The 13,499-nt window shown below is 40.9% G+C and overlaps 2 protein-coding genes across 8 annotated transcripts in view; one reads left to right on the top strand and one right to left on the bottom strand.

Annotated features, from left to right (window-relative positions):
* The window catches only part of BBS9 (Bardet-Biedl syndrome 9), a 312,074-nt gene extending 303,266 nt beyond the window's left edge, over positions 1 to 8,808 (bottom strand). For 2 of the 4 annotated variants that reach the window (XM_064443920.1, XM_064443922.1), the window contains exons 1-5: positions 8,625 to 8,807; positions 7,411 to 7,531; positions 3,982 to 4,132; positions 2,722 to 2,786; positions 433 to 546 (exon numbers count right to left, since the gene is read on the bottom strand). In XM_064443920.1, the coding sequence (XP_064299990.1) occupies positions 433 to 546; positions 2,722 to 2,786; positions 3,982 to 4,132; positions 7,411 to 7,522 (442 nt within the window). In that variant the 5' untranslated portion in view covers positions 7,523 to 7,531; positions 8,625 to 8,807. Of the gene's footprint in view, positions 1 to 432; positions 547 to 2,721; positions 2,787 to 3,981; positions 4,133 to 7,410; positions 7,532 to 8,602 lie in introns of all 4 variants that reach the window. The other 2 variants (XR_010371645.1, XM_064443921.1) reach the window with 2 other exon arrangements.
* Positions 8,809 to 9,134: 326 nt separating this feature from the next.
* The window catches only part of NT5C3A (5'-nucleotidase, cytosolic IIIA), a 28,966-nt gene continuing 24,601 nt past the window's right edge, over positions 9,135 to 13,499 (top strand). The window contains exon 1 of one of the 4 annotated variants that reach the window (XM_064443914.1): positions 9,135 to 9,521. In XM_064443914.1, coding sequence (XP_064299984.1) covers positions 9,384 to 9,521 — 138 coding nt within the window. In that variant the 5' untranslated portion in view covers positions 9,135 to 9,383. Of the gene's footprint in view, positions 9,522 to 13,018; positions 13,208 to 13,499 lie in introns of those variants that run through there. The other 3 variants (XM_064443916.1, XM_064443915.1, XM_064443919.1) reach the window with 3 other exon arrangements.

Below are 13,499 nucleotides of genomic sequence, written 5' to 3'. Positions count from 1 at the left end.
ATTGCATATCTTTAAAGACAATTGATATTTTAGGTTCAGAGAATGAAGATGTCAACTTTTTTCTTTGTCCAGGATAAGCAAGTTGCAGAAGATCAAAACAGAATTAAAGCCTAGAAGAGAGCAATTATTTTAGATGTTAAAGTATTTTACAAGGGAAGAGCCAGAGGTTTTGTATTTTTTTTTTAAATCAATATTATCCTTGTAAATTCATATCCTGTTCAAGATTTGAGGAAAAACTATTCTACATTCAATATTCTTTGCCTCATTTTATCTTCAAGTATTTTCTATATGTGTCAGATAAAAGGTACCATCATTTATAGAAAGATGTTTTCCACTGGACAGCAGCATCATGTTGCCTTTCAAAATTTAAGTTAATCATCAGCTTTTCACAGTTAAACAATAATAATAAAGAATATGCAACAAGGACCTTACCTTTTACACCACCAAATGGACCATAAGTCATATTACAAGCAGTTCTCTGAAGATTGTGCTCATACATAAGTTTAATCTGATACTGGTTCCCATGTTCCACATTTCCCAGAGTTCCTAGAAAAAAACAATGGGTATATATTTATATCTTTGATCCATACAATGTGGAAGAAGTAAAGGAGTACCAGTGTTAACAATCTGAAAAAACTCTACCTTGCCCCTAGTGACTGAGATATGAAGGCTCACATAGCTGCTTTCTTTAAAAAAAGTCACCAAGCTACAAAATTCCTAAAGGCTAGAACCAGAAATAAGGTCTCATTATATTAAATATGGTATAAAGACTTAGCAAGCAGCTGAAATTTTTTAATTTAAATGTATTTTTCATGTTAGTCACACCTCTAAGATCAGAAAAAAAGCCTGCTCAGAGAGGAATTCTTACAATTCTCTAGTGACTCAGTGAATATACTATATCCAACAGCCAGCCTCAGCTGTAATAGTCTGTCCCAAATTAAGCTGTAGTTAGTCATTAGCTATAATTTGACAAAGCTATTCTATGGGCATATTTATCACTTGCCATTACTCTGTCTGAAATTCAATGCACCGATCAACAGTCCAAATAGAGATAAAATTATTTTTGTTACGTTTATTATATACATCTCAAAAAGTCTGCATGAGCTTTAATTTCCTGACTCCTTCAGGAAACTAGCAGAAATTCAAAAAGTTTTTCTAAAGAAACTTCCCTTTTGATAATCAAAAGTCCTTCCTGTACCTCATGAAGAAAACAAAGTTCTTCATCATGTAGATTAACAGTTAAGGACTAATATTAGCAAGCAACAAAAACTTTGAGAACAGCCACATCAGCAGGGAAAAATGTGTTTTGAGTGAATGACATCTAAGCTAAATCCTACCAGAGCTTAGGCATACAAAGATTATTCCAACACCACCTTAAACAACATGCTCTGAAAGATTTGTAGCTTATGCTAACCTTTTAGGCAATTTCTCCAACTAAAATCCAATATAGCTTTTAAGCAATTACCCTTAAAGCAGGCCCACATTAGGGAGAGGATTGGAACAGACATGAGGGGAAAAAACCCTGGCTGGATAAGTAACTAGCTAAGTAGCATCACCAGAGGAAAAACAAGTTAGAAGGTAGTCAGTCTGTGCATACTGACTGTAATACAATATCCAGGCCATACTTTAGTCAGTCCTGAAGGATGCTTTCATTTGTTGAGGAGAAGCAGCATAGTTACTTTATTATAAATAACAGATACAGCAACATGTATAAAGCAAGTAAAAATCCCACTTTCATGAAGTGTTATTTGCCATAGAAGCATAAAGAAATAATGACCGTTATTCCTCAAAGGAGCTTGGTTGAAAGTACCTCTTCAGATGAGAGAAATTACCATTACAGCATGAATGCTTACAAATTAGTACGAAAAGTCTGTTAAGGATTGTAAAACTTCACTTTTATTAGTTAAATGCTTCAAACAGAAAATTATAGCTAGAAAAAATTCTAAGCTGACTTATTGCTGAATGCCATTAGTGCAAATTTTAAAATAAATTGTTTTAATAAAAATTGCTACAATCCTAAGATGTAAGCACTATTACAGAGAAGGGAAAGTATGAAAATTACAGTACATCTGAAAGTATCACCCCTCAACAACCAATTTTACATGTGTCTCCAGATAAGATAACTAATAGGCAAACAATCTGGAAGGAGAGCGTATCTTCGTAACCCATCTGCCTACAAGGCTGTGAGTAGGAAGCAAGCTGCTCCTATAAGAAAACCATGCTCTTATAATGAAAGGAGCCACAGCTGTCCCTGCCCAGAGAAAATGAACAATGTATAGTTATCTATTGAATTCTGAAGGTTGGGGTACAATCAACAGATCTCCTAAATCTGTGCTTTGCTTTAAGCATATATTAGAGATAATTCAACACAGAGAATAGGTATTTTGTGATTTGCCTCTTTATACACAGAGAGAACACAGCACTTAATTCCCAGACAAAGGCAGCAGAAGAAAGAGGATTTAAGGAAAACATAGTAATTTTACCTTCTTACCAGAATTAACCTCCTGTCTTCCCTTAGGCTACATTACCGATGTTCTGGCTTTCTAAGAAATTTTCTGGATTTTTTGAGTTCAGAAATAATTATTATTGGTTTAAAGATGATATATTATTATCGTGGATGATAAGCAAACAAACACTGCATATACCGAGTTTAGCATTTAACCTAATGCAATCTTTAGAACACACTTAAAATCACTGGAAAGCTTGTATCTGTAAACTAACCTGAGACAGCATATACACAGAGTTTTCGGCAATGCAACACAGCCAGATGAAGTCCTTCAGTACCACTGTCAAGAAAGTTAAAAAAGCACTGTTTTCAGATGACTTCCAAGTAAAATGCATACAGGATAAAATTCAAGTAACATGTTGAAATTACTTTCAGGTGTGGGCCAAATCCAAGTATTTGGGTGATAGATGCTAGCATAAAAACTCAGAAGTACTAATCTTCCTAAATTCATGCTGCAGTGTTAGAAGTTAATTTCAAAGTCAAAATGAATCTTTTAAGAATATTTACTTGGCTATAAGAGAACCTACTTAGGAAAACTTTATTTTAAAAATGAGTTCTTAAAAGATTTTAAGTTTGAAATTAACTTCTAATACTACAGCATGAACTTTATTTTCAAAACAAGAGAAAAGCCCGTACTAACTACAGAAAGATTTGTGCTCTGAGGTCAAAGCCCACGAGCTGAAAGGCCTACATCAGTTGGAAGCTGTTCTGCTTTTATTTAAGTACTCATGGAGTGATCCTTTGCAGGAATTCTAATGCATCACCTTGTGAAATGATCTAAAACATCTTCTATAGTTACAGGACAAAAACTTTCTCTGCAGCTTGGGGGAAGAAGAATGTGAATATAGGATTCTAACTTTATGACTTCTGCCTTAGAGTTTAATTTAGGTTCCATGTGGCTGGTACAAAAGTGAATTTAAAAAAGTTATGTATGCAGTTGCTGAGTGATGATCCTCATATATATTTGGTTTTTTTCTCACATTTTTAAAATAGAGTTATCCTAAGTAGATTCTCTTACAGCCAATTAAATGAAAGGCCTTTTCCTTAGAGTCATAGTGTCTCTCCTCTACCTGGCCACTTATTTCCACTAAATTCATTGGAATTAAAGATGTTCAGTCCGCTATCAAAGCCAAAACAACTGGCCGATATTACATCTTAGATCATAACAAGTTACTCAAATTCTCTTAACACCTAAAAAAAACTTTCCATATAAGGTTTTGCCTGTGTTACTTTTTAAAAAATTGTACATGTGAAAGATTTTCCTCCATGTATACATAAAGTAAAAACATTGTCATATCAAGATGATTCAAGAAGCAGATCATATTCATACTACAATATAGTATTTAAATATCAAAATATTCATAGATGGGCTTAATAGTTGTCCATCTGGATGTTGAAAGCTAACCCCCAAAACAAAGAAAGAAAATCACATCTAAGCCTTAAACAGACAGCAACATAGTCTGTTGTTGACTTACGAAACAAATTTTCCCACTTCCACCTGCAATATTGGGTCTCGTAACTGCACTTCCAAGAGCAAGTCTTCAGGTTGTACTCCTTCTCCAGGTTTCACAGGATGTGGATTAAAGATTCGGAGATATCCCATATAACTGCCCACAATAATTTTATCTACAAAAAAACCAAAGGAGACTACAGAATACAATAGCACATGTGAAATTCAATTTGCTGCAGAAGTGCTTCAAAGAATACCCTAAAAAGATTGAATCATGTAAATATTCTATTAATGTTGATTATGCTCTGTCTTATAGGGTAAGATCCACAATTAGCTTTTTTGCAAATCCATGAAAACCTGTCAGCAAAGGGCTCAATATGACAATTAACATGGCGGTGGCTTTGACCATTGTTACTATTCCACCATTTTAGACTGAAGTTCACACTTCTTAAAAAGTTCCATTCTGGTTTTGAAGAGTACTTCAAACTTTCAGCTTCTACATCCTAGATTTGTGCATACGCTTATCACACCAGCAGAAGTGTGAAACTTTAAAATTGGGACTGGTGACATTTATCCAAATGCACACTAAAGCCAGGTAATTACTACATCAGGTCAAAGCTTGGCCTTGAGATCACCTGCTCTTGAGACAGATTCATTATCTCAAGGAGGAATGCAATAGTCACATCAGAGTTATTTTGGAATCAGTATTTTAAGCAAGTAGTCATTTGGTTGTTGGCGAATAACAAAAAATTATTAGTGAAAACACCCCAAAGAGGTGCCTCCCATAACAACCAACAACCTGAGTTGGTTGCCAGTACCAATTTCCTCTAGATATAGGTCATCATATCAGTGCAGATCAAAATCAAAACCAGTAAAAACTGTCCACAAGTCAGGAGAACATACAAATACTCCTAAACCAAGTTCACTAGGCTCTAAAGGCTTGGCGTAGTTCCACAGGACCCCACATCAAAAGCTCAAAACAGCTGCTTGCTTCCTCTCTTCTTCAGCCACAAAAAAAAGTTGCACCCTCAAGTCCCCAGTTTAGAGAATACTGGCTGCCTTTCCCACTCACCTTTTCCTCAGTTCAGTAACAAGTAGTCTATCAGCAGTAAACTAAGTCCATTTTAGTCATTAATTCCTTAAAAATACTTAAACTTAACTGAGGACATTTTGACCTGTGGTTAGACAACTGCAACTCGTTGATTCACTTTTGGTCCTGGAACAGAGGAAACTATAATATCAAGAAAGCAAATAAAACAGCAGACTACTACTCCCACAACAATGTTTAAGTTCTGCTTTTATATCAGTTACATTTTTTCCACTAGGAAAAGACTATTCAGAACGCCAGCAGAACGTGGGGGCTTTTGATCATGGGTCAGACTGCACAACACCAGGCCTGCTGGCAACAGATGGAGTACACCTGTCTCAAAGGGGGAAAAGGATCTTTGTGCAGGAGTTAACAGGGCTCACTGAAAGAGCTTTGAACTAGATTTGAAGAGGGAAAGGCATAAAAAAAGGCTCACTAGAGATAAGCCTTGGGGCAGCACACCAGTGTTTGGGAGACACTGTGCTAGCAACGTCCTTTGGTCTGCTGTCTCAGTGGAGGCAGGGGATGGAGATCCACCCAGCTGCAAAGACTCAAGGGTTATTAACATTTTAGAAACCGTGGAAGGACCTGAGACCAATCATGTAGGAATTAAGACTTCTCCCCAAAAAAGGTGGTGGGATAAATAGCCCAACTGAAGTGCATAAACACTAATGCACCTAGCATTGGCAACAGGAGAAGCCAGAAGCCATTGTGCAGCTGGAAAACTATGATATAGTTGCAATCATGGAAACATGGTGGGATGACTCAAAACAACTGCAGCACTGCAACAGATGGCTCTTCAGAAGGGACAGGCAAGGAAGGAGAGGCAGTGGAGTAGCCCTGCATGTTAGGGAGTGTTTTGACTGTCTAGAGCTTGATGATGGTGATGAAAAGGTTGAGTGTTTACGGGTAAGAATCAGGAAAGGCCAACAAGGCAAATATCATGGTGGAAGTCTGTTACAGACCACCCAAGCAGGATGAAGAGACAGATTAAATATTCTGTAAGTAGCTGGGAGAAGTCTCACGATCACTAGCCCTCATTCTCATGGGGGACTCCAACTTACCAGACACCTGCTGGAAATACAATACAGCGGAAAGGAAACAGTCTAGGAGGTTCCTGGAGTGTGTGGAAGACAACTTCCTGACACAGCTGTAGAGTGAGCCAACTACACCTCTCACTACAAGAAATACATTGAGGCACTGGAACATGCCCAAAGAAGAGCAAAGCTGGTGAAGGGTCTAGGGAATAAAGCTTATGAGCAACTGAAGGAACTGACATTGTTTAGTCTGGAGAAAAGGAGTTTGAAGAGAGACCTTATCGCTCTCTGCAACTACCTGAAAGGTTTTAGTGAGGTGGGTGTTGGTCTCTTTTCCCAAGTAAGAAGTGATAGGACAAGAGGAAACAGCTTGAAATTGCACTAGGGGAAGTTTAGATTGGATATTAACAAAAATTTCTTCACTGGAAGGGTTGTCAAGCACTGGAACAGGCTGTCCAGGGAAGAGGCTGAGTCACCATCCCCAGAGGCATTTGAAAGACATGTAGACATGGTGCTTAGCGACATAGTTTAGCAGTGGCCTTGGCAGTGTTTGGTTTTACTGTCGGACTCTAGGGTCTTAAAGGTCTTCTCCAACCTAAATGATTCTATGGTTCTATGAATTTCTGCTGAAAAAGGTTGTACACCAAACCAGTAACAGCTCAACTTTGTTCAAATCCTCCTGAAAAGGGACAATCAAAACAAATTTTAAAAAAATATTATGGCAATAGTGAAATCAAACTCAGCTACTTCTACTGAACAAAAACAGAGCTCCAAGATGAGCATGAGTGTATCAGAGAAAGATCCCAAATAGTTACTATTTTAAAGAACATACACACACAACAACTCTTCCTGACAGCAAAGATCATTCCACATTATCAGTGACTACACAGAAAAGCAGGGTTTACTCAGACTCAATTATTTCAATGCCCCCTTATTTTCCAGGCAGAAAAGGTGGTTTGGTTGGGTTTTTAGCTCCTTAGCTTACTCGCTCTCACTTTTTTTGCCTTAAGTTTTTTCAATGACTTACAACGTGTGTTTGCTCCCATGACTAACTGAAAATGTTCTGTTTCAAATATATGTATCACTGAGGGAATAAGACATGAGAGAAATTACTACTGAGCACAAGCAAGAATTGAGATGTTTAGAAACCTACAAGTATAAAAAGACAAATGGCACTGAACTTGTCTTAAGCCTACAAGGACACGTTAAAGATGCAGACTTTAAACTAGCTAGCTAACTAGTCTGGCTAACAAGGTTTTAGTGTGTATTGACCAAAGCAAACTTGCAGCTGTGTAGCTTAAAACAAACAAGCATGGAATTCTGAGTTTACCTTGTCCACTGCCACTATTATCAACATCAGCAACACACAGACAGCCTTGGTCAAATTCTTCCTTTTCTCCAAGTATGGTGGACCACCAGTCTCTAGCTTTAAACAACGACATTCTTCTTTACTGAAAAGAAAACAAACCATCATTAAAGTGTTTATAATACATATGAGTGTTTATAGAAACAACATTTTCTTTGTTAGCAAGAACTTTTAAGTATATTCCATCTCTTAGCTTCACATTGCTCTAGTGTGAAATGAAAAAAAAAATATTATTTTCAGGTGCCTTGGGTTTCTGGTTATACTGTTCAGAAAACCACCTTCAGAAACTTCTTGTCATTAGTTTACAAATTAGTTATGACAGACACTGCTAGTTATACGAAGAAAAAGCTAAAAAGTAACAGCTTTTTAAAATTGTTAAGTGCCTTCTATAACAAGCGTTAACAAAGTAATACAAGTTTTCAAAGTCACAGAACTGAGGTTTTCTCTCTTACCAAGGAATAGCAGGAAAAAAAGATTCTGATGCAAGTCTTCTGCAAGAGAACTTATTTTTAGAAAAGTAAATGAAGACATAGACAGACAACATCAAAACCTCTACCAAGTAATCGCCTTGAAGATGTCCTAGTGACACGGCTAAAGAACTTGGTCAGACAGGGCACAAATCAGCTTTTCTGCTCCCTACCTGCTGTTATTTTAAGAAGGGGGCAGAGGGGAGAGAAGACTAATCCTTTCGTAGGCGGCCTGACAATAACATTACCCTAGTTCAAAACTCGCAGCTCCATGCCTGTGCTCCGCCATGAGCGGGACAAACCTGAGCACACGGGACCCCACAGCCCGCGGAGGAGGAGAGGGGCAGCCAGGCAGCGCCAGCGACGGCCGTTCTTTCCGGGAAGAAGGAAAAACGATGGGCTCACCCCTTGTTTTCCTTCGGGCCAAACGCAGCCCGCGCCTTTCCTCTTTAAAGGAAACCATGCCCGGTAAATAAAAACGTTTATTATTTCACCTTAGGTGGCTACGGTCGTTATGCCAGCTAGGCAACCTGCTGCAACCGAGCGCAGGCTGGCGGCACCACAGCCCCCCCGCACCCCCGCTCCCTCACACAGCCCCCGCGCAGCACCTCCAGCCGAGCCCCGCCCGGACAGACACACGGACACACCCGGGAGCGGGAGAGGGGAGACAGGGACCGGCGGGGGCTTACCTGGGCGGGAGACGGGGCTTACGTGGGCGGGGCGCGGCCCGGGCTGCCCCAGGATGGTGGCAGCCCCCCACCCCGCCCCTTCCCGCGGGGGCTCCTCTCTCAGGCGCGGCCTGAGACGAAGCGAAAGCTCAGGCGCAAACCGGCAGCACTACAGCCCCCTCCCCGCCGCCGCCATCTCCAGCCTCCTTCTCCCCGCGCGTTAAGTACCAGCCCCGCCCCGCCGCGCCCGGCCCCGCCCGGCCCCGCCCCGAAGGGCGGGGCGCCCTTCGCGCCTACGCTGGGAAATGTAGTTTGGGAAGCGGCGCCATGGACCGTCGGGCTCTCTCATTTCTTCCTCTGCGGGGGGGGGTGGGGACGGAGAAGAGAAGAGAAGAGAGGCGTTCCTTCGTGTTTCCCGAGAAAAAAATCTAACCTCCCGGCCGGTGTTTTTCCTTTCCAAAAAGCCCTGACGGAAACCTCTCGCCCTCGAGGGCGCCCCCTGCAGCCCCCTGCGCCACCAGCCATTCCCCTGCCTGCCAGCTCCCTCCCCCCCTTTTCCCTGTTGCGTGGTACCGCCGGCAGGCCAGGGCACGGGGCGCGGGCGGCTGGGAGCGGGCGGCGCGCGGCGCCGCCGTTGCCGAGTGTGCCGGGTCGGTTAGTGGGTGTGTGGGGACCCACTCGGGGCCGGCGCTGAGGGGCACCTCGACACACACACACACACCGCCGCCTGCAGCGACGAGGGGCCGCCCCGCTCCCTTGCAGCGGCTCTCGGCGTCCTGCCGTGCGCCCCCCGGGAGCTACCATGGACAGGACCGCCGTGGCCAAGATGGGAGCGGTGGCCAGCGCCAGCGTGTGCGCCCTGGTCGGCGGGGTGGTGCTGGCCCAGTACATCTTTACCATGAAGAAGAAGACGGGCAGGAAGACCAAGATCATCGAGATGGTATGTGGTAAGAGGCCGACAGCGGGGATTGCGGGGGGAACACGCAAGGGAGGCCGGAGCCTCTCCGCCCCCGGCCGCACGCCCCCCTCCTCCTCCTCCTCCTCCTCCTCCTCCTCCTCCTCCTCCTCCTCCTCCTCCTCCTCAGGCCGGCGCCTCCTTGGTGGGCCGGCTGCCCGCGGCCGCCCCTGCGGGCGCTGGCGGATATGCTTCCCTCCGCAAGGCGCCGACGCTCCGACACACGCCGCCCTCAAACACCAGCCCCCTGCCCCCTGCCCAGTCCCTTCTCCTCCACCTTGGTGCCCTATAGGTCCTGCTGTCGGCAGTTCGCCCGCTGGCTGACAGCAAAAGCCAAGATGGGTCTCCTCTCCAGATCTGTGGGGCTGGCTGTGCCTTGTGCCCATCCACCCCTGGAGTCGAAGGGGCAGAGGAGGGGAGCTTCTGATCCTACGGACAGAGGCGGGAAGCAGGAGCAGCTCTTCCACCACAGCATGATCCACTAGCACGAAAAGCGTCTCCTCCATCCTGTTCTGTCTGGCCCATGCGCACCTATGCGTAAAGCTATAGGGCTTGGTGGTAATCTTTTGTAACTTGTTTAAGAAAAAAAAAGGGGAAGGGGAGCGTGTTCAGCACTGGCGAGCAATGGCTGTTCACAGTTACTATAAAAGATGGAGCTCTCCACTGCCCTTGTTAAACCTGTTGTTTAGATTATTATTTAAATATCTGCTTATCAGTAACTGGACAGTAAAAAGTCGTAGTTTAGACAATATGCTGATTACATTGAAATCCTTCAAAAATTGAGTTTATGACTTGGGCACCGCTGTACTGAAGTATTGAACTGAAATCAAGTCACTTGATGTTAGCTGGTGGATATTTTGTATTCTCCCCTGCAAAACCATACTAAAAGCTTAGATTTATTTTTATTTAATTATACATTGAAACATAGATTTTTTTCTAAGAACTAGGATTCTGCATGTAAATTGTGAGCTGTCTAACTCCTCACTTGGCCCATGTGATGCCACACTTGCCAGTGGAAGTTATACAATGCAGTTTGTGATAATGTGGGTCCAGAGAAGAATTCCACTGTGCATTTTTACTAATCGTAGAGTCATCGTGCTTACTGTGAAAAAATATTTGAATGCTGTTTCTAGTTGTTAGTCACATCACTCAACAATTTGGAGGGGGGCGTCTTCCTTTTTAGTTTCTGTGAGCCCACTTCCAACAACAGCTTGTGGGAGAGCAGGAAGTTTGTATTGCCACTTTGAAGAGGTTTTAGATCTATTTCTAAAAAAGGGCTTTGGACTCTATAGTAGGATTTTAGAAAACTCATTTGAAAACTTACAGTGGAATAACACTGGTTAACTACAAATTATTCTTTTTTTTTTTAATTCTAGTACTGTAATACTAGAACTTACGTTAGAGTTATGTGGACAATAAAATAACATGCCTTTAAAAACCTGGTCATACGAACACTCAAAAGGCAGATCCAATAGTTTCACCAACTCCTATGCACAATAGCTGCAGTTCAGAGCTGTAGTTCGGAAAGTGCCTAATAATTGCTAGAAACATGTTTGTATTAACTTTATGTACAATGTTTAAATGTTGTTTTGGCTGGGAAGACTTTAACTTTTATCTTTGTTTTAAAGACGTTGCCTTTTGTAGGGAAAAAAAATCGTTACGCCAATGTTAAATTGACTTCTGGTAAGTGAATTTCTTAAGTATGTACTTCAGATAACATTTTAAGAGCTATGCTCTGAAAATAGCTCTTTCTTTAGTTATTAGTGAAAAAAATATAAATAATAGTAAAAAGAACACAGATCTGTGATCCTAAATAGGTCCTTCCATAAATTCTGCTTTATAATCAGAGCTTTTCTCAACTTTAAATTGCAAGGGGAAAATAAAGCTTGTTCAAAGCATGTCAGGTTTCTGATATGGAAACATTTTACCCATTGAATGCAACACATTAATACTATCGGCTCACTTAGCTAGCATTTCAATCAATATTCGAGTTGGCAGCTGCCTCAGCGAACAAACATCTTCAGTTTATCAGCTGCAGTCTTCTTTCTTCCTCAAGGAGTATTTTCAGTGGACATATGTAATCAGGCTGGGAAATTTCTTTGAAATAAGTGAAATAGTTACGTACACTTCATACCAAGGAGTTTAGTCTGTCAAATAAGGGCAAAAATGTGTTAAAGTGTTTGTTTTACTTGAATGTGCTGCATTCTGGAAAACTTCCGGAAATAATTTTATCCACCAACATAGATTTGATTCAACCTTTGTCATTTACAAGACACTGTGTCTGTTTTAGTTTATCACAAGAGAGATCTTCCTCTGAGATTTGGGGAGAAGGTGCTGTTTCCAGTCTGTAATTTAGTGTAAGTTAGGGGGGCGGCGGGGAACAGTAATGCTTTATGAAATCTATTTTTTTCTAATACATAAGTTACTATACCGGGCTGGTCTTCTCTGTTAGATTAAAATTAAGGGATTGTTCTTGTGGTTTTGGTAGACTTTTTTTGTTTCAGGTTTTCTTTGGGAAAGGTTACACTTTGGTTTTATACCCCCATTAGACTCAGAATTACTTTGATTTATAACTTTTATCAAAATCAGTATAGGGCAGGACTATTTACACCTTTGTTATGTCACTGTATTTCCCACCAATGATATATTCTTTCCTTATAATTAACTACAACAATATTTTTTTTTACTTTTTTCTTTGTTAAAATAAGATCAGATTAATATAAGACCCAAATATAAGTAAAAAGCTGACTTACAGCAGTATTTAAATGCAAAAAGGCAGTGACCTCTACAAATCAATTAGAACGTCTGTAAAACAAATTAATATCAGGGATTATGATGCCAGGAATGTTTAATGTGAAGAAGTGTGGAAAGGATCCTCAAGGGTAACCATGTTTCCTTGTTGAATAATGAAAATCAATAAATTCTTAAAAATCCATCTCACATTTCAGTAGATGAATTCTTTTGCAAAGTAATTAGCCTGGTACACAAATTCAAGCTTAATAAAGACACCATAAAATTACGGCATCTTATTTGGAAGCAGAGGTTTAAGTTTGGAGTTGAAGGATTAATATTGTGTCTTCATTTACCGTCTGAAGTTTGCAAATAGGGAGTATCCCTTAGGCACCGATCAATGCAGAGTTGCTGTGGCTCCACTTCTGAAGTAACAAAGGCATTAATAGTAAATACATAGCCAGTCATGTGAAGTTCTACTCTGAGCATTAAGAAATAACTATCTCCCAAAGCCTTCTGTATTGCTTTGCTCAGCCAAATTGCTATTTCTGTGAAACTGTAAAAGCATTCCTACAATCAGATAAAGGCAAGTTAGCCGCAAGGTTGCTAACTTTAAATTAAAGAGCAGGTTAATAATTAAATAGATTCTTAAAGTAACTTATTAGATAATGTTTGATAGATACTTTAGAAAGAGATTAAACCTTCCAGTAGCACTCAATCATTTGGATTTTTCAGGCGCCAGAGGAGTTTGCAGTGAGGTTGTGGATCCTTATATAGCAAATCAATTCTACTGACAATACTTCGGTTTCTTGCTTACTCTTCGCAAAGCCTTTAGGAACTCAGCAGAAAACAAGTGTTCACAAACCAGAGGGAAAAATGTTGCCTAAGTCTTTCAAAAATGCTCATCTGTAAGGAATAGCCCATGCTAACTAAAATATGGGGTATGTATGAAAAACTGCTTAATGGAGTAACAGTATTTTTTGTTGTTTGTCTATTTCATAAACAAAGGTGTTAGAACCTTGGATTTTTTTCAGCAGCTTGTTCCTCACTCTTTCAATTTGGAGTTTTTTATCGTATTTACTTTTTAAGGATTGAGAAACATAATAGAGCTGGTTGAAAACAGAATAGCAGAGTACCTTATACTGAGACTTATTCCCTCGGGTTTATTTTCTGAAAACTGGGCAAAGGCTTAGTTACATTTGTCTGTTTCTCTGTTCTGTCCCTGAAGTGAGA

Source organism: Phalacrocorax carbo, chromosome 2 (assembly GCF_963921805.1).
Source record: "Phalacrocorax carbo chromosome 2, bPhaCar2.1, whole genome shotgun sequence".
NCBI classification, from domain to species: Eukaryota; Metazoa; Chordata; class Aves; order Suliformes; family Phalacrocoracidae; genus Phalacrocorax; species Phalacrocorax carbo.
This window is presented reverse-complemented; position numbering and strand designations above follow the sequence as displayed.